The sequence below is a fragment of the Spermophilus citellus genome (genome assembly GCF_964194105.1).
Source record: "Spermophilus citellus genome assembly, chromosome: 3".
NCBI lineage: Eukaryota > Metazoa > Chordata > Mammalia > Rodentia > Sciuridae > Spermophilus > Spermophilus citellus.
Window position 1 is genome coordinate 86,171,482 of NC_138184.1, and position 26,391 is coordinate 86,197,872.

Below are 26,391 nucleotides of genomic sequence, written 5' to 3' on the forward strand. Positions count from 1 at the left end.
CAAGAGTGGGAACATCTTATTTTTTCAGTAGTGGGGACTGAACCCAGGGCCTTACAAATACTATGCAAGTATTACAAATACAACTGAGCCATAGCCTCAGCTTTTTAATTTTATTGTATTTTAAATTTATTTTGCACTATTAGGGATTGAACCCTGAGGTGCTTTACCCCTGAGCTATATCCCCAGGCCACCTTCTTTTTTTTTAAATGTATTTTATTTTGAGACAGAGTCTTGTTAAGTTACCCAGACTGGCTTTGAACTTGTGATCTTCCTGCCTTGGCCTCCTGAGTACCATGGACTACAGGTGTGTGCATGCACCCATCATTCACAAGAATATTAAAATAGGAGCATTTTCATCAAATGTTATGTTTCAAAAACATAACATTTGGACAGAATAGCATAACCTCAAGTACCCCCAAAGCAGATTCAACAAGAATCCACTGTCAGCCAATCCCTATCCACTTCCCACCTCCAATAGTGTACTTTTAATTTGGGGACAGTAGTGGCATTTACTTTTTGTAGCTAAAAGCATCCTACTGAACAATAAGCCTCTATCTGCTGTGGTGGCACAATGGCCGTCCTTGTGTGCCCATCCTGTTCCAGTGAGCTAGTGTCGATGGCACCTCGGCAGCATTCCCTCCTTTCCGGCAGCCCCTCTCCACCATATGCACAGCGCGGCTAGCACCTCAGCAGTCTGAGCACAAGGCAGGCTGGATTCTGACTGCCCGAGGAGACAGGGCCAGGGATAACCACGCTCTCCTTCCTGCCATGTGCTGAGGAGGGGCGAGGGCAGGAACGGAGTAGATGCTGTGACCTGAGGCCTGGTGTGTTCACGAGGGTAGTGCTGACAGCAGGCTCCACACTGTCCCCAACCAAATACTCTAGGTCTAGAACCCCAAGTATCACAAGTTTTGAGGAAAGACCTTAAAACAGGGCCCATCACCCACGAAGCGTTTCCTTCCACTGTCGCTCCTCCTCTAGCCAGGGGCCCGAACGCCTCTTTTGGACAAGGCCAGAAGGTCACTGTTTTGGGCTCAACTAGTCCATGCTGCTCCAGTGCTTGAGAGCAGCTGCAGACATTGAGTACTCTAACAGGCACAGCTGGGTCTGATAGAACATACCCACAGAACCGGGTGGTCCTGCTGACCCTTGCTCTGTCTCTGAGTTTCAGGTTTTCCCTAAGGCTTTCCCCAAGTTCTTGGCTTCATTTTCTCGACAGCCACCTGTCTGAAGGACTCATTTTTTTTGGGGGGGGGAGGGGGAGCTTCATCAACCAGGGCATCTGCATTTGATGGATGACCCCAAGCAACAATTCCACACACCCCTGAGTTAGCACCTTCTCCTGACCCAAACAAGCTCATTCTCCAGTCACTCCCTTTTATACTGGCGTGACTGTCTCCTTGTTGGAAAACCTAGATATCTTATTGGGATCTTCTCCTTTTTCACAGCCCATGAAGTCTGGCCATTTCTCAATTATTCCCCCAAAATGATTCTGAGGCCTAGGGTATGGCTCAGGGGCACAGTGTCTGCCTAGCACTTAAGAGGTCTCGGTTCCCTCCCCAGCACCAACGGAAAACAGATAACTAAATGTCCTGAACGCCTACTCTGTGTGGGGATGGTGCCGAGAGCACGAACAGCTACAGCAAGGGCCGCGCTGTTCCAGGGGAGGGAGGACGGGACAGCAGCACCACAGATGAGTGCGGGCTGGCGGAGAGCTGACCTTGCTGGGGCTGGGTGTAGGCATCCAGGGAGACAGGAGTTCGACAGACAGCTCTGCTCTCAGCAGAAGCTGGAGCAGAGCTGAGCACCAGCAGGGAGTGGTACACGCAGAGGACTGCAGCACGGATAGGAGAGGCGCAGCTGTGCAGCAGAACACCAGGGGACAACCCATGGAGTCACAAGGTCAGGCAGACAAGGCCAGCACACCAAGAACCTGTGGGCCACACTGCAGAGCATTAGTCTCATCTTTCAGGCCACCAGGTGGGAGGAGCATCAGCAGTGAAAGAACAGTAGTGACACTTTATTAAGATGACTCTGGTTACCACATATTAAGTTGGCCCAAAGGGTCTCAGAGCAGAGACCAAACTGGGCCTGTGTGCCAATGTAGGCTGCAGAAGGGTCGTTTTCAATAGGCTGATGGCCACCAGCTGGGAAGCAGAACCAGGTTCTGGTCGTGGAAGACCTGTGGGTAAGTCATCCTGGAGCCTCACAGTCTGGAGCGTCAGTGTACAGGTGGTCACAAGGTGAGCAGAACTGCTTTGGGGAAAGGTGCAGAGGACAGGAAGCCAGGGCCTACCTGGTGTGGAGCCTTAAGGGAGGCCTGGGAGCGGAGACCACAGAGCGCAGGGAACAGAGTGTTCTGGGGGCGGGGGGGCAGCCCAGCGATGGGGAGACAAGGACCTACTAGGTTAAGCAGCAAGGAAAATGGTTTGAGTGAAACGGGACCACTGTCTTCCTTGGCTACAGCAGTACCTTGAAGTGACCCCCATGTTCTGGAGTGGGTGGAGGCGGGCGGGTGGGCACTGGGCAGTCCAGGAGGTGCCTGAGAAGGTTACTGGGAAGGAAGTGGGCTGAAGGGAGTGCCACAGGCAAGCGCCAGTAGGACTGACAAGGAGCGCTCCCCTTTTCATACCCACGAAGGGAGGGGCTTGCCTTGGGCAATCAGAGGGCACTCTCTTCACTAAAACGCAGAGAAAGGAAAAGGACAGCTACATGGGTCTGGCAGCCGCAAAGCATCCTGGCCCCCTTCAGAGATGATCCTTCCTCCGCCGTCCCAAGCTCATGGGGTGATGCCTGGGGTGGGCTCAGGCACCAGCCCAAGGTGAAACTCACGGTGCCCCCACACACGTGCGCGAGAGCGTGGCTAGTTACTTCTCAGTGCCTGTTGTATTATTTGTCAAAGGGCAAAACTGAAAGCAGTATGAAGGGGGACGCTGAGAGGGCGGAGATGTGCAGTAAACACTAGTGACTTTCAAACCTGACCCTGGCACTCCTGACCTGATCTCAGCCACAACAACCTTGAACTACTGCCACCGTGACCAAGGCGGTCTGTTCTTAGCTGTTTCTGATTTACCTCCATGGAAAGCAAGGCCACCTTCAGGTCCTCCCAGCTCAGCATGTCCCCTTTACCTAACAAGGCCCAAGGCTTCACAGACTCATCTCACACCTGCTCCCCGCTTTCACACACACGCACACACCAGGCCTCTGCAGTGCCCACAGGCTGCTCCCCCAGCTGCCCGACCCAGCGGCTCTGAATTTGCTCTCAGCCTTCAAAGGCCACCTCAGAGCCTTCCTCTGGAGAGGTGCCTTCTCTCTGGGTACCCTCTGAATTCTTCCTCACTAGGCGCCCTACCCTCCTCCCCATCTCGGGGTGCCACTTCCAATGCATCACCATGTGTTTCGAGGGGAAGGAGTCTCAGGTGCCCTGGGGAAGAGCCAGGGTTCTTTCCTGACCTCCAGAGGAGAGCGGCGCTAGGTGCACCCTGCAGTGCAAGTCAGGAAGAAAGGCTCTCTGCACAAATGCTTGCCTGGCAGGAAGGTGCCCAGGATCACTCCAAGGGCTACTGAGGCCATTTCCAGTAGTAGAGTGTGAGTGCTGACATCAGTCAGGTGTGGGGGTAAGGACACCTGAGATGACCCCTAGACTGTGCCTCACAAAGGGGACTGTCAACAGCATAACCTTCTGGCAGACTGATCATTTAACTATAGGATCCACAATGAAAGAATCTTGGTGTTTCATGGATGAGCATGAAATCACTTCACAAATCTAAAGTAATAAGCGACAGATCAGCTACATACATCCTGTTACCAAAAGTAAATAAATAAAATTAAAAATTCAAATGGATGATTACACCCTAGACAGCTGAGCTGTAAGGAGCAGGTGATCTAAGTAACACTCTATGACCTTCTATGGGAAGACCTGCACCATCTTTGCTGTGGACAGTGTCTTGAGATAGGAGACTGGAATATCCCCCACATGAGTTTTCTGAGATGTACTTTAGATCTTTAAAGCATTAAACTAATGAGACAATGTTAATCTTGGCAATGTAGGCTCATTTAGGATATTTATGTTCTCCAAAAAGATTAGGCTCTTCTCTAATAACTAGGGAGGTGACATTCCAGTGACAGCTTGGAATCAAGCTCCTTCACCATGCTGTTCTAGATGAACAAAATGAATCACTGTCCTATGTCCAGGGAACAGCAAGGGTGGGAAGGGAATATGCCTCTGGCGCCTGCAATGTCACACACAACCAGACCCACGTGTGTGCTGCACCCACACTTGCCTGAGACCAGCTCTGATCTCACCACTGTCACCTCCTCACAGTGCTTGCTACTGGCCATTACAAAACTGAGAACATTCAAGTGAACAGCATGAAAATTCAACCATTTTTGGAAACAAAACTGGTCCTCAGCTAGTTCAGTGGCCAGAATGACTTCCTATGCTAAACAGGGTACTTATTCATGGTAAGTTTAGTTGCTAACAGTCAGCTGAAGGTCTCACATTCTGTCTGCTTCCCTGTTTGAAGGTAACCCGTGAAAGACAAAGCTTGGGCACCAGTGGGTGAGTGGCGGGGCAGGTTTTGTGGTTCTGGGTGCCAAGTGACTAACCACAAAGGGGAACAGTCAACTCCTGGCAGTAGAGCCGATGTTCCTTGGAATTAGAGGAAATAGAAAATAATTTTAGGACTGGAGATTGAGTAAATTTGTGCACATTCCCCTTTTAGTAAAAGGATGAACTTGTAACAGCCGCCTTTAAATCTAGAACTCTCTTCTCTAAGGCAAGTACAAAGCATCAAAGTAAAATAATTACCTTCTCTGGCCAGATTCCCAGGTGAAAGTAGAGTCTGGCTTGAAGAAGCAGAAGCTGCACCTGGTCCGGGTACATCGCCAGATACAGATCCAACGAGTCTCTCAGGAGCTGGTAGGACTGGTCGATGCCTTCCCTAGAGGAGACAGTCACTTGGTCTCATCTGGTGGGTTTTTCAGTTAAGATCCTTCTTTTCTAAGCATGGGTTTTTAAAGTAATTGACATTAATCCCAAATGTTTTCTTTCACTCTTTTTATTTACTTACTTTTGTTACTGAGGATTGAACCCAGGGATGCTCTACCACTGAGCTACATTCCCACATCCCAAGCCCTTTACTTTTTGAGACAGGGTCTCCATAAATTGTCGAGGCTGACCTCAAACTTGAAATCCTTCTGCCTCAGCCTCACCACAATAACACTGTAAAAATTAGAAATAATTCTTGAGCTAGGTGCAGTGATGCATGCCTAAAATCCCAGTGGCTTGGGAGGCTGATTCAGGAGGATCACGAGTTTGAGTTTAGCCTCAGCAATTTGTGAGACCCTGTCTCAAAATAAAAAGCAAAAAGGACTGGAGATGTAGCTCGGTAGTAGAACACCCTGGGTTCAATCCTTAGGGTGTTCTACCACTGAGCTACATCTCCAGTCCTTTTTGCTTTTTATTAGTACCAAAAAACAACAACAAAAGAAACTGGACTAGGCAGAGCATACAGACTAGGCAGAGCACAGAGGACCTCAAGGGAACAGTGAGACACAAAACTACTCGGTGTGATATGACAATAACAGATGCAAGTCATGATGTATTTGTCCCAATCCTCGGAGTGTTAGAACATCAAGGGTGAACCCTAATGAAACTGTGGATTTGGAGAGATAATGATGTGGCAGAGTAGGCTGTCACTTGTCACAAAGGCCTACTGTGGTGAGGATGTGGACAGTGAAGAAGGTTGGGCATGTATGGGAACAGAAGGCATAAAGGAACTGTCTACATTCTGCTTAATTTTGCTATTGAACTAAAACTGCTTTAAAAAATTCAATTCTATTAAAAAAAATTCTATTATCAGGTAGAAAACTGTTACTGTTAACACACAACCTACAACTATTTTCCCAGGATGAATTTCCTTGGACTCAGAGCAGGACGGTTCCGCTGTTTAAGTGATAAATTATAAAATAATTGGACACAAGAACATCCTGCCTCTGAAAAATCTTTTCCAGTCTAGACATTCTTGCTGGTGAAGAGCACCCTCAGTGTTTACAAGGAGGGTATGTCCAAGTCCACTGTGAAGACCTCAAGGGAAGCCACTTAGCACCTCTCGACTGTGTACAGCATTGTCAAGGGAACCGTTATTTTTCAGGTGGTAGTCAGCTGTGACACTGCAGCCACTCGCAGGTGAGTTCATTACACACAATTCTCAATGAAGACACACAAGCCTCTGAAGACACACATTTTGCTTAGGTATCAGAAACCCTTACCGCTTCCCCAGGCTCAACAGGTTTCCCACCATTCGCTGTAACACCTTCTTGACGTTGACCACCCCATAGAGCGCTGCAGTCACATGCTGGCCAATCAGGTATTCACATTCTTTCACTGTCAGCTGTTTGCCTTTCCCAAAAGCATCTATGTAGATGTAGTCAAAGATGTCCAGGGTCGCCCTATCAGAAGAGCCAAATATTAGATGAGCTGAAGAATTCAGTATTTAATCTCTACAATAAGCTGCTCAAATCAGAGGTCAATGGTTAAAACAGTACTCTCGACACTGACAATATTAACGCCTTGTCCACAGTTTAAAACCTGACTCTTTATGGGAGCTCAACTATCAGACCAGTCCTCTGGTGTTTAAGGGACACCATGCAAACAGGCCGCCTATCAGACCTTTTAAATTAAAATTGATCCAAAACTCATGACCATAGACATCAGAGCTCAGTTGAGAAAGACAAAGGAATGGCCGAGGCAGACTACTGGATCAGCAGTAGTTAGCCTCTGGGGATGCTGAGCCCTTGAGAATCTGAGGAAAGTTCTGGCACCTCACTCCAGAAGGATTCTGCCCTCCATTCTGTGCATCTTGGTTTCAGGTTGGGAGCCCTGCACTAGACCACAAAGATTTGTGCCTTGCTCACTGGCCTCGATCAGTGGCGAGCAGGGATCACATGATACAAGTTCCTACCGCACGGATCAGGGTGCCATGAGGGCTTATGGAATGATTTAGGTGGCTGTCTGTCTCAGGGACAGCTGTGATTCCTTTGAGCAATTATTTAATTTTGATCTTATTCTCACTGCAAATCACATATCAAATTTTGTATTTGGCAGCTAAAAAGCCCAGTCAGATTTCTTTCTTGAATTATGTTTATAGCCCACTTTTAGCAAAGACCTAAGACATATAAAATGTTCTAGAAATAAAGATCTTTTCCCCTCTTTATGGGGCCAGAACTTCCTAAGGACAAACACATAAAAATTTATAGGCCAAGATCATTTATGAGCATGAATACAAAAAATCCTGGACAAAATACAAGCAAATTAAATGGATCCATGTATTTTCAAAAAATATGATTAAGTTAGACGTACCCCAAGAATGATAGAAGAGCTAAACATTAAAAAATCTATTTCTGGGGTGTAATTCAGTGCAGAGCAGGTGCTCAGCATGTGCAGGGCCCCTTGTTCAAGCTCCAGACCAAACCAAACAAACCCCCATTATTGAACATACAGAATAAGAGCAAAATTGTGAGATCACATGGTTAGCTAGGGAAAATCTCTAACACCTAGAGATTAATAAAACTCTTAGCAAATTAGCAATCTGAAGGGTAGCTTTGATAATCCTAATGAAAGGTATCTCCCCAAACATAATGCTGGATAGTGACATCTGAAAAGCATCCCACTGAAAGTCACACCCAAGGCATAGACGCATGCCATCATTGCTTATCAACTCTGGACAAAAGGATCTGGCCAACGGGGTAAAGTAACCAAAACAAACAAATATATAAAGCTAGGGCTGGGGACGTGGCTCAGGGGTGACAGTGCTTGCCTACTACGTGCAATGCCCTGTGTTCAATCCCCAGCAATGCCAAAAAAAAAAAAAAAAAAAAAATATATATATATATATATGTATATGAAGAATTCAGTATTTTAATCTCTACGATAAAACTGCTCAAATCAGAGCAGCTTATTATAGAGATTAAAATTATATAAGAGAGATTAAATACATGTTACATATATAATATATATATAAAGCCAGAAAAAAGAAAAGTCAATATTTACTGATATGATGATTATCAACACCAAAAAAATCAAGTTGACAAATTATTCACACTCATAATTTATTCAGCAAATGTGAATATCAGACCTATATCTAAATTATTGGCTTCATCCCTGTATACCATCAATACTTAGAAAAGTAATAATTCCCACTTAAAACAGCAACAAAAATTTAAGGTATCTACAAATAAAAAACCTTCTGAGATATTAATTATCTTGATGAAGGAAAGTGTAAAAATCTTTTCAGAGGCACTAATGAGGACCTAGGTAAATGCGGAGGACCATTTCCTAGACAGAAAGACACAACAGTGGACACTGCCACTGTCCTCATACTGATCTAGAAATCCAGTCAATGGCTCCAATCAATATGCACGCAGAATTATTTTACGGAACCTGATGATTCTGTATGGAAGAGCGAAAGCTAAGAACTGCCAAGGCAGACTTGAAGAGTACATTGGGACTCTCATACTACCAGGTATCAGGACTAATTATAAAGTCACAATAATTGAGATAATATGATCTTGGTGCAGGGACAGTGAAGAGAGACCTAAGGCAGGAGTGGTAAGAGCCCAGACAAGGACAGAGAGGGACACAGCCCAGCTGCTGGGGAGAGCTGTTGTTTTTTTCTTTTGAAGACAAGTTCTCACTACGTTACCCAGGATGGTCTCAAACTCCTAGGCTCAAGTGACCCTCCCAGCTTAACCTCTACAGTAGCTGGGACAAAAGGCTACCTGGGAATATTAACAAATTATTGCATTATTTATTTGCACTATGATATATGCTCACTGTAGCCCATGAAGGAAAAATGATACTGTCACCACACACAATGCTACCATGTAATACATTACTATGGTAAACAATATGGTGATCAGTGTTATGAACACTTTATAGCACACAAAAACCATGGTGAGTTACTACATAGGCATTTCAGAATATTTTAGAGAAACATGGAGAGGCTGGATTATACAGAGAAAGGGAATGAGCTGAAAAATTATTTTTCTCATTTAAAATAATGAAAAGTGGATATCTACTTTCCCAGCACCCCCTCCCACTTTAGTACTGAAAATTGAACCTAGAGCGTTCTATCACTGAGTTCCTTCCCCAGCCCTTTTCATGTTTTATTCTGAGACAGGGTCTTCTCAAACTGGCCAGGCTAGCCTTGAAATGGAGATCCTCCTGCCTCAGTGTCCTGACTTGCTGGGATTACAGGTGTGTGCCTCTGTGCCCAACTTACCCAGTACACATTTAGGAACACATATTTGCAAAACAACATGGAAAACTAGGGAAGGGTGTACAGTTGTCTAAAAAACCACACATACATAATGAACTAACAATCTACGTGGAAGTAAACACTTTCAAACAGACTGGTAGTTACTTCTGGGGAGCAGAAGGGGGGGGGAAGCAATCAGGAAAAATGCCTGGAAGGCTTCAATTACACATATAATATTTTACTTCTTTTTTTAAACTAGGAGGTAGACACGCAGAGACAAATTGTACTTCTTTCTATGCAGCACCAGAGCCTTGACTAAATGGATAAAGGACTGTGATCTTTTCCATCCTCCAAGCCACTCTATGAAAAAGTGACCCCATTTTACAGAGGAAGAAACTGAGGCTCAGAGGAAACCATGGTTTGAGCTCAGGCTGATGTCAAAGCTCAAGTATTTTCTACTGCATTGTCTGATCAGTTCACCCAAGATTATTACAATCTTTTGGTTTCAAAGAACATGAAATAGATTATTACTTTTTCCATAAAATGGCAGATTTAATAAGATATTTCTTTTTTTTTTTTGGCATTGAGGATTGAACCCAGGGGAGTTTAACCACTGAGCCACATCCCCAGTCTTTTAAAAAATATTTTACTTAGATACAGGGTTCTCACTAAGTTGCTAAGGCTGGCCTTGAATCTGATGATCCTCCTCCTTCAGCCTCCTGAAGTGCTGGGATACTGGCATGTGCCACCACACCTGGCTTGAACTATTTCTTGCAGAACAGCTAGATTAAAACTGAAGAGATTTCTGACTGATAAGACACTAGATTTAAAAGAACAAAACAGAACTCATTAGCCAGGTTTCTTTCTCTCTCTCAAGCTTGGGCACACATGCAGAAGAAAGGGGAGATTTATGGAAAGAAGGAAAGTAAGAATTTCTCTAAGAAGGCTTTGATCTGATCTACTTTGGAACAAAGGGACCTTGGAGCCAGAAGACCTTGAAGTCCTAGTCTTTCTTATTTTAATTAAACTTTTTGAGGTAAATATAGATTTACATGTAGGTATAAGAAATACAGAGTACCCTTGACCCAATCCCTCCTGATGGTAATAGCTTGCATGACTACAATACAATATCACAAGTAGAATATCAACATGGATTACCATCAAAAACCAAAACAGCCCCATGTCCCAGTTTTAACCTCCGTGTGGTGATACCTAATTTAACCACGAAGTCAGGCTTTCTCTCAGCACAGTGGGACTGGGTCCTTGGCACCAATTACAATGTGTCAGAGGGGGCTTACCCTTCTGCGCCTTGGCACCACCTTAATAAGAAGTGACTTGGGAAGTTGACAGGCTCCAGTGGGACTCCCAACTGCCGAGCAATTGTCAAATAGAGCAGAGACATGCTGATTGGGATTCCTGTTCTACGGATCAAAACCTAAAGGAGAAAAAATGCTTTGGATTCATACATTCTCATTCATTCAACAAATATTCTTACAGGTATCTACTGTACATCAGGCATGATGCTAGGGTTTGAAGCTTAAACAATCAATATTTTATTTATTTAGATCAGAGGTCAACAAGTTATGACCCATGGGCTAAATCCAGTCCACCTGGATACTATTTTTGTAAAGCTGGCATAAAAAGAGCTTTTATATTTTTCAAGAGTACCATTTTGTCATATATGAAAATAATATGAAATTCAAATGTTAACGTCCACATATAAAATTCTGTGGGAACAAAGCGGCACTCATCTGTTTTTGTGTCACTGTGCCCGCCTTCACTCTGTAAGAGCATCCTGAGGAGTCAGGAGAGAGACCATAGGGACTGCAAACCAAGATGACGTACTGTCTGGCCCTTTACAGGAAGTTGGTTGACCCCTGACTTAGGTCCTCATTCTTCCAAAAAGAATTTAAAGACATTTCAAGGAAAAATGTGTAAGTGTGACAAAATAAAATGAAAGTAGCAGGCAGAGCACAGAATAGACATGAAAACGGAGCCAAGAAGGAAGCAAATAAATATTGAAAGTGCCAAGACTGACATGGCTAGGCCACAGATCGCCACCAAATTTGCTGGAGACCAGAGCAGAGAATGCCCTGATGAGGTTTGCAGGTGTGTGTTCACATGGCCTAGTGGACCCAACTGAGTCAGAGAAATACCTACTTCTACTAGCAAATTTATCCCCATACAAAGGACATTCACAGCAAAACTCTTGTGACTGAATAAAAATGGGCCTTCAGAAATGGGAAAACATAGCATTCATCCTCCACAAACAGTCTATCAGAAATGAACTTAAAATATACATGTACACACACACACACACACACACACACACACACACACACACACAGAGCCGTCGCTTGGTACTGCCCACAAATACTGAAACGTGTGGATGCTCAAATCCCTTATATAAAGTGGTACACTATTTGTAAATAACCTTGCATTCTTTAAACCATCTCAAGATGACTTAAAATACCTAATGCCATACAAACGGTAGGTATGTAAAAGAAATGTAAGATATGTAAATAGTTGTATTGCTTAGGTAATAATGACATGAAAAGTCTGTGCATGTTCAGTACAGATGCAATCATTACTTTTTTTTTTTGAAATATTTTGTTAAAATATGTGGATGCAGTGGAATCCACGGATATGGAAAGCCAACTGTATCTTTCTTTACTATATCCACATTTACCTGGTGCATGTATAAGTTGAGTGCATTGTAATAATCCATTCGGTTCCCCTTGAATTTCAGCTGGTCATAAAGGACATAATTCATGGCATCCAGCACCTGGCTCTGAAGTTCTATTTCCATTATCATGGAGGAGTCACCTGAAACAGAGAGATCTGCTCTGGGACACAAGTACAAATGACGTTCCCAATAATGCCCCAAATAACCCACAATATGTGGTGACTGGCAATGGCTTAACAACCAAGTGCTTCCAATCTAGGGAGCAGAATGGAGTATGTATCTAAAGTCTCTTATTTTATTCAGGTAAAAAGGATGTTCTATTGTTTATCACGTTTTTTTGTTGTATAAACGGACCATCTTAGCATTTCCCAAATAAACCAACTCCCCAAGGTTTTTGGTTTGTTTGTTTGTTTGTTTTTTTCAAATATAGCCGGACCCAAAGCAATTCCACACCTGCCTTGAAGGCCAAGCTTGGATGGCGGCTGTTTATGCCCCGGAGGGTTTTGCAAACAAGCTCTACGATGCTGTCGATCTGGGCCTGGATGTCTTTGAGGCTGATGTCTGAGAGAGGGTTGCAGTACTGGTCGATGTACACGGCACCTGGGGATGAATAAGAACCAGGTGATCGAACCAGGTGATCGATACTCTTTTCTTCCTTATTCTTACCAGCTTGTTGTTGGGCCCCAAACACCCAGGCGAGAGTTCTGTGCACCACCCACCACCAGATAAGTGTCCTATCTTAGGCCTTGCTGCTAACACACTGAGAAGGAAGAACAGATTTCACAATGAAGGAGTTTGTATTTCACTCTTCTTCTAATAAACAAAACTTCTCTGACCTCTCAGAGTTCATGGGCTCAAAAATTGTGTGATAGTCCGGCGCAGTGGTGTACACCTATACACCCAGCAGGTCAGGAAGCTGAGGCAGGAAGATCATGAGGTCAAAGCCAGCCTCAGCAAAAGTGAGATGCTTAGCAACTTATTTAAGACCCTGTCTCTAAATAAAATACAAAATAAGGGTGGGGATGTGGCTCAGTGGTCAAGTGCCCCTGAGTCCAATCCCCAGTAGCAAAATAAAGAAACAGACAAATAAATAAATAATTGTGTAATATATGGCATATTCCTATATTCTATGACAAGGAGAATCAGATGTGACAACGGAGATCTTTTCAAGCTACTTCTCTCTCCTGCTTTCTTATAGGTTCAAAATCCAAAATCTTCAGAAACCTTAATGGGGTAACACAGTTCCTTTCATTAAAAAACAAAAAATAAATAAAATAAAAATGACCGTCCATTTGAATAAACTCTACTTTTCAAGGTGAAGAGTAAATGGACTTTGAAGATAACTGTACCTTCAAATTAAACAGTTACGCTCATAGAAGCTGCCACTGAAACATCGTACAGGGCACACCAGACCCTGCCTCTTGAAAACCAGCGCTCTCCAGAGCTTTAGGTGATCTTTTCACCTGACACCAAAGGGTTGTCATCATTTGGTTACAGGACATATTCACTTGGGAGCCTGGGAGTCATCTTCAACTCAAGAGACCCCAGAACAGTTCCGGATCCTGACTACCCTACCAGCAAACACTCTAAGGAGCAGAGAGCACTGAATGGGCATCAAGAGACTGAGACTCCAGTCCTGTGTTGCCACCAGCCAGGGTCTGGCTCCTGGGCCCTTGTGTGCCACTCCCTCCGTATGGCCGAGGGCCATGCTGCACATCTCTACTCAGCCTAACACCGACTCCTGCACCTCTTCGATGGCATCAGAACTCCACGGGCCACCAAGCATCAAAGCCCTGGACAGGTGTCCATTCACTCAGCCATGTAAAATTCGATGATGGCTTCCAATGCCTACAACAATGATTTGGATGGGTGACTTGAAAACTGTAACTTTGAAAAATGAAAATCAAGTATTTATTTTTATACATAAACTTCAGAAAACAAGGCTTGTTACACTATTCTTGAGGAGGACTTCCAACTTCAGTGTGTATGAGAGAATTCCAAGGTGGTAAGGATATTGTATTCTAATCCACTAAAAAAGATCTTCCATTTCCTTCTGGACAGTACTGGACTTTCCTACAATTAATAAGTACCTACATTAGGCATTGTAGGATCATAAAGAAACATAGTGACTAGTTGAAGAAACAAAATGTATACATTACAAACAGAAAGACTGGGATGCAGGTGACTATTAAATGCTACTACAGCTAGGGAACCCTCAAGCCCTCAGTTGGCACTGGATGGAGGGAAGGCCTGAGCCGAGCCTGGAGGGCACGACAAAGGAGGAGGAGGCCACAAGTGAGCAGGTGAAGGCAGTAGTGTATGTGCAGAGTAATGGGAAGGGTCAGGAGGAAGGACTGTGGAGGACACTGGAAACAAAGGTTCACAGAGCAAGCTGACTTCGGTGGCAGGCCCCACAGGAATGGTGAGAAGGGGAGTCTGGGTTGGACTGGGCTGGATGTGTTGGCTGACTTGAGGGCAGGAGTTGGGGGGCTCAGGAGAGCAAGTATCCTTAGAAAGCTGCTGCTGGGAGAGGTTGTGATAGCCACATGAGAACAGGAATGGAGACATGACTAGGTGATAGGGAAGGGAAAAAAATCAACGACTGAATAAGTCACTGGAAGCAGGGAAAGAAACATGCATTTCATAACCACAATTTATGGGAGTGTTTGTATAACATTCTAGGAATTAAAATAGTTTAAAGAAATTGAAGTCACATTTTGTTCCTGTTGGACTACCTAAGAACACAGAGTCACTCCCTGCCCCCACAGAGCCTGCCCACCCAACCCCTTTCTCCTTGCTTCTCATCATGGACCAGCAGATGCCGATGCACCAGAACATTCTGTCCTCATTAAACTCCAACCAGAGGTTAAGGGATTTGCTCAAGGTTACACAGAGACAAAATCAGATGCCTCTATTTCTGTCTTGGAAATGATGCTTCAAAGCTTGGAAGGAATTCATCTCATTAGCTAAAACATCACTCTCACACGTGGACCAATGACGCATCTTTAGAAGCACCCTCTCTTCAGCTGACGGCTAAAGATACCAACAAAACCTTATCGGAGGTGCAGTACTGCCCACCTCACTGGCCAGACCACATCCCAAAGCTCTCAGTGTGATTTCTTTTTCCATTCATACCACAAAAGCAGTTCCTTCTCCTGCTCTTAGAAAGACTACTCTTAAAAAGCTACCTATGAAAGACCACTGTCCACAGTATGGGAAAGACCCACCTTCAAGATACGACTCATAATCATCAGGCTGCTGAAGAAAAGCCTTGAGGTTATTTAAAATTTTCTGTTGCCGAAGGTAGTAAAGAATTTTTTTGGCGTAGTATTTCCAGGTCAAAGCTTTTCTAGAAAACAAACAAATAACAATCAAGTCAATAAGAATTAAGATTTTAAAAACGTTCAATTACTTAGTTTCTACTTCACAATGATCATGTCATGTAGTCTATTATAATCAGAGAACTAGAAATGGTTCACCATCTTTTTTGGAACTGGGGACTGAAGCCAGTTCTACCACTGAGCCACACCCCCAGCCCTTAAAAAGGGCATTTTGGGGAGGTGGGGCTGGGGTTGTGGCTCAGTGGTAGAGCACTTGCCTGGCATGTATGAGGCCCTGGGTTCGATCCTCAGCACTGCATATAAATAAATAAATAAAATAAAAGATCCATTTATAACTAAAAAAAATTTTTTAAAAAAGGCATTTTGGGACAAGGTCTTGTGAAGTTGCTGAGGTGGGCCACAAACTTGTGATCCTCTTGCCTCAGTCTCCAGAACTGCTCGAATCACAGGCGTGCGCCACATGCCTGGCTGATTCCTGTTCCTATTGTCCTTCCTAGCATGGGGGCTGGCAGCACACTGACGGCTTTGCACGTGTGACTCAACACTCGATCCCTTGTGCTAAAATCCATGGAACACTTATGGGCTGGCCTCAGATTTACTTGCCTATAATCTTTGGTAAAAGGAAACGAAAGAGTAGCCCAAGAACGAGCTGAGCTTCTGCAGGTTTCAAGAGACAGGAGGGCACCTGGAATCCAGGTTGGTCCCCAGCCTCTGCCTCAGGGCACTCTGGGTGCTGCGTTCCCCTTCCATGGTCACAGTCACAGCAAGTCCATCCAACCTCCGTGCAGACATTATCCACACTGACCTCCCGTTTTTATGTTTCAGAAGTTTTCCCCAGAACTTGGTCTTGCATGCCCACCCACCACTCCACTTCTCACTCAGAGTGTGGGGGGCACCTTAGAACCTCTTTCCTCCCAGTCACCAGATCTCCAGTACTGCAGCTCTACCACTCCAGTGAGGCCGACAACCTCCAAGAGCCCAGGACCCCTTGCTCCCTCTCAGAATGCCTTTGGTTCTCTTTCACACACACACAAGATATGTCCCTCCTCCCCCTCAAAAATAACCACATTCCACACCTCTCTGGTCATTCTCCACTTCATTCTTTTTCTCTACAGTAATAACCACCAAATGTGCATCCCTAAACATTCTAGCCTATTCTATGGTCCTTAAAATCTCTTAATCTACAGGACTTCCCTTTACCTTTTCCCCACCTTGTTATTTTTTTTAATCAATGTTTTTTTTTTTTTAATTTTATTTTATGGTGCTGGCGATAGAACCCAGGGGTGCTTAACCACTGAGCCACATCCTCAATTCTCTTTAGCTGTTTATTTATTTTGTGGTGTTAGGTATTGAACCCAGGGCACTGTGCATGCAAGGCAAGCACTCAAGCAACTGAGCCATATCCCCAGCCCTCCTTTTTTGAGACAGGGTCTTACTAAGTTGCTTAGGGCCTCACTAAATTGCCAAGGCTGGCTCTGAACTTGCAATCCTCCTGCCTCAACCTCCTCAGTTGCTGAGATTACAGGAGTGTGCCACTGTGCCTAGCACCCCCTTGCATTTTATTTGTTGAAGAAACAGGGTTGTTTGACCTGTAGCTTCCCTGTCTGGAGTTTCCTGATTGCATCCACATCATGGTATAAAATGCTCTCCTGAATTTCTTGTTGGAAGTTGGAGGTAGAGTTTCAAGATTCAGATGCCAATCATTTGGCAAGATGCCTTCCCAGGAAGCAGTATGGCCCTGCCTTAGGAGGTGGTTCGGCCTAGTTGTTTCTCTTGCAACGTCAGCAGCCACTGTGACAGGATGCCTGGTCTGCTCATTCCTTAGAGGTTACAAAGTAGTGATATTCTTACTGAACAATCCCTTCTTCATTTATTGGTTAGAATATTTCTACAAAGAAAAACTTCCATTCATCTTTGCTATTTGGTCCTCCAACGGTACAGGATATAGGAAAGGGAGGGACAACATTTATATCATTCCTTTCATTCATATTTTTCAAACTAATGATCTGAGTTTCTATTATCCTCCAAAGGTGGCCAATAAGTTGTTATTTTTAAACACTATGATGAACTCATGGAATAAACATATCTGTTTCAATCCACTCATCTGCATTGATGCTCAAATCCTCACATCTCCAGTCCATAGAAGCCTCTTCACTACTGGCTCCAAACACTTCTGTTGTGGAGAATTGTTGGTTGTTTTGCTACCTGGTTCCAGGCTTGGAAGATACTTGAGGCTCATCTTTTTCATTTCCTGCACTGGACCTAGAATCAACCATTTCTCCAAAAGCCCTGGTTACTTTTGGTGGAAAATGGTATCTAAAGTTCACAATCTGAAGACGAGGGAAGATCATTTCTACTGGATTGGTTATTATTTTTAGACCTTTTCAGTGAACAGAGCTAGTATGCTTAATGACTGCACACACCCCGACATATATCTACATATTTAAGTATAAAATACTACATGAGTTCACCCCAACACTAGTAATTCAAATTTAGAAGTACACGGCTTAGACTTCCTTCTATTTTCTTTTTTATTCCAGAATTCTGCAGGATTCCAGATGACAGAATTAGAATAATTATCACATAATTATTCACTTACTTTATTATACACCTCTCACACACACATTATGCTCAGAATAACAAGACCAACATTCTTGTCACTTTAATGAGTGCAAAGACAGACTATTTACACATACATCTTTCTGCACTGTCACTGTCCACTCATTTTTTAAATAGCTGCACTGAACCTACACAGCCAGGGGCCATGCTCACGACGCACACATACTTTGTCCCTACAAGCCTGGTTTGGATTTAATTCTACAACCTATGTTGAATGCTCACCCCCAGGTCTGTGTCAACATATCTGTTCTGTTTTGTTTGTTTAGAGTGTCCAAAGATCATTTTCTAGCAGATTTGTCAGACAGAGCCTGAAAGTCTGGCTCCCTCCAAGTTGGTAAGTTTGTAGCCTTTATATCTGGAAGTCAGTCTAGCTGGCATAAAAACCTTAGCTGACATTTTCTTTCAATCTTTGAATATCTTTTTTTCCTCTGCCATAAAGCATTGCTATTGAAAAGCCTGTTGACATATTTTATTTTCTTTCTCTTGTAAATGACTTCTCCATTTTTTGCTTGGATAACCAAAGGGCTTTTCTGTCTTTAAATCTAGTGATTTGGGGGCTGGGTGCAGTGGTGCACACCTATAAACCCAGAGGCTTGGGAGGCTGAGGCGGAAGGATCATGAATTCAAAGCCAAAGCCAGCCTCAGCAACTTAGCAAGGCCCTAAGCAACTTATGAAGACCGTCTTAAAAAAAAAAAAATCCAGTAATTTTACTAAAATGTATCTCAGTATTAGTCATTCTGGGTCAATTTTCTCAGCTACAATATACACTTTTAAAATATGTAGTTTCAAGTCTTTATCGCAGTGTGTCCTCTTTCTTTTTTGGGTGGAAGGGATTGCACCCAGGGCACTTAACCACTAAGCCACATCCCCAACCCTTTTTTATTTTGAGACAGCATCTTGCTGAGTTGCTAAGGCTGGTTTGAACTTTGGATCCTCCTGCTTCAGCCTCCTAAGCCTCTGGGATTATAGGTATGTGCCATAGCACCAGGAAACATACTCATTCTGTCTTCACATCTTTTTACTGGTGCGGTGTACTTTTTTCAGACCAACAGAACACCATTAAATACAAATTATTTTTCAAAGACAGAGACTAAAGCATTTGCAGAAACTATCTCCTCCTTCTCCTAAGTTTTCTGTAAGCAAACAACAAGCCTTTTGCCAGGACTGAATACAAACTGGGTCCTCCACAGAAACTGGTATCCCCAAATATTTTAAGATGTAGAGTATTCCCTGTCATTTAAAAACTACCCTATTTTAGGCTCAAAATATATGCCAGGCCAAGGGGTAATATATTTATAAAATTATTTCTAAAAACCCCATCATACATGTTTTTATTTGCTATGCATTTTTAGTCTTTTTTTTTTTGGCCAATCTGATAAGTAAAAAGGCAAATAACTTGATTGCAAGTTCGAAGTTCCCCTGTTATTTACTTATTTTTTAATATTTATTTTTTAGTTGTAGTTGGACACAATATCTTAATTTTACTTATTTATTTTTATGTGGTGCTGAGGATCTAACCCAAGGCCTCGCACGAGCTAGGCAAGTGCTCTACCATTAAGCCACAATCCCAGCCCCTCCCCTGTTATTTTATTTAACATTTCTTTGTTTTTTTTTTTTTCATTTTTTTTTAATTGGTTGCTTATTTAACATTTCTTTGAAAAGTGAGTTTGAAGGTTTTTTACATGATTGTCAGCATATGGATTTGCTCTTCTGTGAATGTTATTCTTCTGTCCTTTGTATGTTTTTCAATTTCTTGTTGGAAATTCATAAGAATTATATTAACTTTATGCTTTCTTCAGATATACAGAAGTTTATTTTTTACAACAAAATCATTTGTGTTCTTTCATTGCTTTAGTATCATTGGTCTTGAGTAAGGAGGTCTCCCTAAAAGTCTCCTATTTCATTGTGATCATTTAAAAATTTCAGTTGTTTCGGGTAAAATTGGGGGTTCATAACCCACTTCAATCTAATGTATGAAATATGATATGTCAAGAGCTTTGTAATGTTGTGAACAACCAATAAAAATAAATAAATTAATTAATTAAAAAAATAAAATAAAAAAAATAAAAATTTCAGTTGTTTAACCCTTTGGAAATGTCTTTATATATGATGCAGGTTTTACTTTGTTTCAGGTGGATATTCACCTATTAAATCATCCACTTTTTTCTCTCAGAGTTTAAATATATTATTCATTATTTTGGGATGTGGATCATCCTTTGCCACGGATAGCCATAATTTATCTGTAAGTAGTATTTATTTAAAGACTATTTTTTGGTACAAATAGTCTTGGAATATGTTGTACTATCTCATGATACACATTTCCCATTATGATTCTAATGGTCACTGTTACTATTTTTTTTGTAGTGCTGAGGATTAAACCTAGGGCCGGGCATACCAGCAAGCACTCTATCACTGAGCTGAGTTCTTCCCAGCCTCCAGGATGATTACTTAAACATTTTTCTTCCTCTGGCCCTAAACTTACTCATCCATATGTGTTTTATGACAGTATTATTCAACTGAAAAAAATAAAAAGGTCCCCCTCTCAAAACCCTGTTTGGATCCTAATTAGAATGGCACTAGGTGTCATAATTTCAGAACTAGCATTTTTGTATAGTAAGTCTCTGCTCTTAAGGACATGCTCTTATTTTCAAAAATACTCTGTAGTCTGAATCTAGGAATCTCATTCCCAAGAATCTATGGCTTGGAAATGAATCTACTAGACATTCTTCTTCACAGTGACATAAAAAGAAAGTGGCTGCTTATCAGAGAGGAATGGTTAAATAAACTATGGTATAAACTACTAAATAATACTAGCCAAAAAGAGTAAATTTGATCTTATACCAGTTGATTAAAAAAGGTTTCCTTAAGGTAATGTTGAGTGAGGAAAAAATATAGAGAAAAATACCTATTATATGATACCGATTTTATGAAATAATGATTCCCCTTTTCCTTACCCATATTTATCACCATCTATTAGCATGAAAGAGCACAACACAGGTTGTTATCAAGAAGTACAGGGAGCCTCGCGTGGTGGAACACGCCTGTAATCCCAGCAACTCAGGAGGCTGGGACAGCAGCTTTAGCAACTCAGCAAAACTCTATCTCAAAATAAAATATAAAGGGCTAGGGGTGTAGCTCAGCGGTGGAGCGCCTGCCTAGCCTGTGTAAGGCACTGGGTTCCATCCTCAGCACTGCATAAAAATAAATAAATAAATAAATAAATAAAATAACATATTATGTCCACCTATAACTAAAAAATAAAATATTTAGCTGGGATGTGTTAAGCACCTTGAGTTCAATCCCTGTAAGAAGTACAGGGGTAGGTACAGGAAGGCCAATGTGAAAGGAGGGAGGGAGTAGAGAAGAGTATAATCAGCACATATTAGGGAAAAAAAAAGTCTGCAATAAACATCTCACTAAACCAATAAAGTACATATGAGATCACACATATGTATTTAAAAGTACCTATATATATGTGTGTGTGTGTGTGTGTGTGTGTGTGTAAAACACAAGTCAGCTTTTATTTTTAAGGCTACATAACACTGTTAGATCATACTTCAATTCATTTATAGATAAACCAAAATAGAAACAGGAAAATGACCTCTGCATCTGAACTCATCCAAGGCCTAGAATAGTGACACATCTTACCTCTCCTTGTTCCACAGACAAAGTTTTACCTCTTCCAAATCTCCTTAAAACAACAATAGAAACATTTCATGCCTTGCTTGTGAGCTATTTCACAATGATTTCTCTTAAGGAAAATAGTAAACACTCCCGCTCTTATCTTCCATCACTAGTAAAGCTTTCTCAGTTATTAGAACAGAAAATCCTTTCCACCACCAAGGTAAGTGGGAAACCAAGTCATCTTCCAGGTAAACGAGAAATTAATCTTCACAACAGAAAAGATAAGGCCTAAAACATTTTAAACCACCACCAAGAAATAACGATCCTTCTTAATTGGGAGAATAAGCAACAGTCTACTGCCTGAGAGGAAAAAAAAAAAAAAAACAGCTCTACTAAATAGCTACAATGTTCAGACCAAAGTAAGATTCTTACCCAAATTCAGAAATCGTAATTTTTTTTTATTTAAAAAAGTATCCATTACATCAAGACATGCCTAAAAGATTATTTTAAAAAACAAAAATTCAATTCATGACAGGCAAATTTGGTAGTGGTAGGTGGAGAGGTGACGAAGGATAATGTAACCAAAAGGTTTCACATTGACCTAAAAAATACAAGTGCCTAGAGCATAGTGCTTGATCTATAGTAGAGCTAAAAATTCTCTTTTCTTTCCAAAAGGATTTTTACAAGATTTCTTTACACAGCTGCCCCTTGGTATCTGTGGTAGATTGGTTCTAGAAACTGCCCTTGGACACCACACTCTGCAGATGCTCAAGTTCCTTATGTAAAATGATGCAGTGTTTGCACTGAAAACTGTGCATGTCCTCCTACATTTTCAATCACCTCTAAGTTACTTACAATAGCTAATACAGTGTAACAGCTATGTAAAATAGTGTTATATTGTTTAGGGAGGAATGACAAGAGAAAAACAAGTTTGTATATGTTCAGTATAGACATATTTTTTCCCTATTTTGGATCCAAGGCTGGTTGACTCCATGGACACAGAACGCATAGATACAGATAGCTGACTGCACATCAGTTGTCTTGATGTATTAACTTCGTACTCACAGAACTTTCCAAACAACCTTGGAAACATATTCCTCCAAGGTTTGGTTACATATAAATTATAGCAATTTACTCTGAGATTATTACTATTAAAACAAACCTAAAAAAACTCTGTGAAAGTTATGGCTTACCGTCCTTCCATATTTAGAATGCACACCAGTTCATCCTCAAAAAATATCTCTGGTCCCTCAAGGTTCTCAATGTCACTGAAGCCATTACAAGGAACCTATGAAGAGGACATACAAAAGTAGGCCTCAGTTACGAGGATTAATGCTGTTGTCATTCACACAAATCTGATCTGCATACACAGATGCCCACTTCTGTGGACAGTGGTTAACAGCTATTCTATACTACCTCAAACTACCTGCCAGGAGTAGAAAGCATCATGAAAAGCATCAATAATTTATTCAGCTTTCCATGTGACTTGTAAATTAATCACCTCTTCATACACTGGAAATTGCTGAAACTGAATTCTAATGTGAAGAAAAATAGCTCTTAAGGACTAGAACTACAAAATCTTATCATTTACAATACCACTTCCAGCAGTCTATGCTTTACACAACTGTGGGAGGAGGGCAAGAGCCATCAAAAGCTTGGTGGAGTAGGTGCTCCTTTAACTTGCTGGGTGTGTTTTCTCCTCTGGAGCAGGTAGAATGATGAGCTTCAAGATCTTCACTAAAACACGTATGACTTCTTTCACTTTTTTTTTTAAAGGTAGCCAGGTCAACCTGTGTGCATGCTCGGGGTCCTGAGCCAAAGCAATCACCCACCCACAGATCAATCTTTAGTATGCTCCTGCTGTGTTCAAAGTCCTTTACATACTTCTAATTAAGTAGTGGTACAGGGAAAGAGAGAACTAAGAGATAAAAAAGCACAATCCATCATTATTAGGTGAAGGCTCAAGAATGTTAAAAATGCACACAAAACCAGCTGGACAAGGTGGTAAGGTTGCAACCTAGTAGTAGCCCAGGACCAACTGCATCAAACATGCCTAGGGTAAACACACCTGAACCAGTATTCACCATTTGTGATTATGAATTAGCCAAGGCATAACCTCTCCAAAGTAGAACTTACATTGTGTTCATTCTAACATTAACAAACATTTGTAGCAATGAATTATACTCAGGGAATGTCAATTTTTATTACCCAAATGGAAATAAGTCCAAATTAGTTCAAAGTTCAAAATTTTCCCTTTCAAAACCTGAAACAACTTGGAAACATTTCCAATGTGTATACTCCATTAGCAGTAGTTAAAATTAGAACATCAGAACTAATCTTCAGTAAATAACCTTCAGTAAACATAAATAAGATCAGTTCTATTTGTAGACCCCTCTGAATCAGAAGTGAAAATCTAATAGTTTGTTGAATTAAAAATGTCAGTTTCAAAATTTTCCAGAGTTGCAAAAAGTTAAGAATCAGGAATGGATACAGAAACTTCCATGAGACATTTTGGGGAAGGGGAAAAAATAAAAAACACCCCCCCCCAAAAAAAAACCTGTGCATTTCAGCAATTAAAAGAAAGAAAGAAAGAAAACTTCTCAGGGATACTGAATGCAAGACAATTTTATTTAAGGGAGAAACAACTCTGATCTATATGTAGGTTTTCATCCTGTTACCTACAAATAATGCAGTTAGATGCTGGGTAGAACCTGCAAAGCCGGAGGGAAGAACCACATTAATTCTGTCAACCCTTCTGGGAAGACAACTGGGAGAAATCTATGGTGCTCAATCATTGATGATTTCCCCAAATCATGTGGAGGTTGCAAAAAAAAAAAAAAACAAAGCAAAACAAACAAACAAAAAAAACAACCATTTAACCTACTTGAAGAGAAATAGTGCTGATCTGGATTCCCTCCACATTGTGCTGCAGGCCCTCCCTACTCCCTCCACCCCCATTCTCTTTCTGGCTTTAGAAAAGTAAAGCTGGCAGGGACAAATGGCTTCGTGTTGTTTGGATGGGAAGGAAAGGACACAATGACTCTTGCAGCCATGGAAGTGAGTAAGGGATTGTGAGAGCACTGAACAGGGAGATATCAACAAGAGCCGGATGAGCTAATGCCTACAAACCCAGACACACACGCACGCGCGGACACGGACACACACACACACACACACACACACACACACACCACTACCAGGCGAATGCTTAGAGCTACATCAACAGATCCTTACGTGCTCTGAAAAGAACCTCTTGGAGAACGAGGCTACAATCTTCCGGGCTTCTAACCCAGCTTTTTGCCGAACTTTATATTCCTCCAACCAATTGACGTAGTCGGTGGGGCTGTAGTGTTTCATAAGGGAAGGCCACCTACAAGGAGAGAAACACCCCCTCAGCTTCACAGAGACCCACAGGCCGCCTTGGGAAACAGACACGGCCAGCCAGCCCGGTGGGAAGAGGGGGCTCCTGGCAGGGGACCTAGTTCGAGTCTCCACCCGGCGTCCACGCACTCACCCAAGCGGTGTGACCTTGGCGTGGCGACTGCGGGCTGTGTGCCTCCACTCCCCCACCTCTAAAAGGAGGGCAGTTGTGGCAGCAACAGTCCTAAATGATGACAATGACAGTTCGCAGGGACGGCGCGCCGGGCCCAGGATGTGTGTGTGTTTTCCGCACATCATCTCATTTAACGGCCGCGGTCCGACGCAGGTCTGGGGGGTCCCGCCGCCCGGAGCCGAGGCGGGAGGCTTTAGAAAGGGGGAGCCGCTACCCTTACAAGGTCATGCGGGGAGCACGCAGGGCCAGACGCGGTCCCGGGTCCGACGCGGAAATCGGTGCTGTCCACCCCCGGCCCGGGATGCTGCGCCCGCTGGGTCGCCGCATCACTGGATCCGCGTCAACACCGAGCCCCGTCGGGCACAAAAGAAGCGCGCACAGCGGCTCCGCTGCGTGCGCCGCGGCCGCCGCCATCCTCGGCCGAGGGGCGGCCCGAGGGGCGCGCGAGGTGGGCACGGCGGGGCCCGCGGGGCCGGCGGCCTGGAGGCCTTTGTCTGCGGGCCGCGGGCAGGGTCCGGGGGTGGGGTCCGCGCGCCGGGCGGCCGCGGGCAGCGGGGGGCGGCGGCCGCGGCCCGCGGGCCCGGGGGGCGCCGGCGGGGGCGCGGGGCCGTGGCTCACCTCACCCGGAACTGCTCCTTCCACACCTTCCCGCTGCTCTGGCACACCTCGCGCAGCCGCCGGCAGGTGCTGGAGACGCGGCCGATGTCGCAGGCCGACAGCGAGCCGCTGCACAGGATGTACTCCAGCACCTCGCCCGGCAGGTTGACCAGGCAGCTGAGGCCCGCCGCCTCGGGCGCGGCCTCCTCCGCCAGCGCCGGTACCACCTCCATCGCGCTGTCGACCGCTGCCGCCGCCATCTTGTCCGCGTACCTGGGGCCGCCGCGCGCGCGCGCTGAGACGCTCGCTTCGCCCCGCCCACTCGGCCTAGGGGGCGGGGTCAAGTAGCCCCGCCCATTCTGGAGCCACACCCCCTCCCTTAGCCTGGGACTCCAAAAGGGGAAAAAATGGCTCAGGGGTTGAGAGTTGGCATTACTTCCAGTCAAGACGACAGTGGCATTGATATTGTAGAATGAATTATGTTTTTAAATTGAACAGTAAAAATTATGCATATTTTCATGTGTGACGAGAGCTTCCTGTGCAGTAGTTCATTGGCTCTTCCCCCAAACCTTAGGAACTAGCCTTCTTCCCAAATTACAGACGGGGGAACAGGTTCAGGAAGTGACAAGACTTGCATGGGGCCCCTTGTCCTAGATTCTATCCAGAGCCGCTGGACTCTGCTCTCACCCATATGATGTAATGAGAGCAAA

At 43.5% G+C, this 26,391-nt stretch overlaps 1 protein-coding gene across 2 annotated transcripts in view; it reads right to left on the bottom strand.

Annotated features, from left to right (window-relative positions):
• FBXO21 (F-box protein 21) overlaps positions 1-25,983 on the bottom strand; it is a 39,698-nt gene extending 13,715 nt beyond the window's left edge. The window contains exons 1-9 of one of the 2 annotated variants that reach the window (XM_081287138.1): positions 25,703-25,983; positions 24,766-24,901; positions 22,725-22,819; positions 15,174-15,295; positions 12,400-12,546; positions 11,950-12,086; positions 10,559-10,695; positions 6,274-6,453; positions 4,811-4,943 (exon numbers count right to left, since the gene is read on the bottom strand). In XM_081287138.1, the coding sequence (XP_081143264.1) occupies positions 4,811-4,943; positions 6,274-6,453; positions 10,559-10,695; positions 11,950-12,086; positions 12,400-12,546; positions 15,174-15,295; positions 22,725-22,819; positions 24,766-24,901; positions 25,703-25,941 (1,326 nt within the window). In that variant the 5' untranslated portion in view covers positions 25,942-25,983. The remainder of the gene's footprint in view (positions 1-4,810; positions 4,944-6,273; positions 6,454-10,558; positions 10,696-11,949; positions 12,087-12,399; positions 12,547-15,173; positions 15,296-22,724; positions 22,820-24,765; positions 24,902-25,702) is intronic. The other variant, XM_081287139.1, reaches the window with a different exon arrangement.
• Positions 25,984-26,391: the final 408 nt, after the last annotated feature.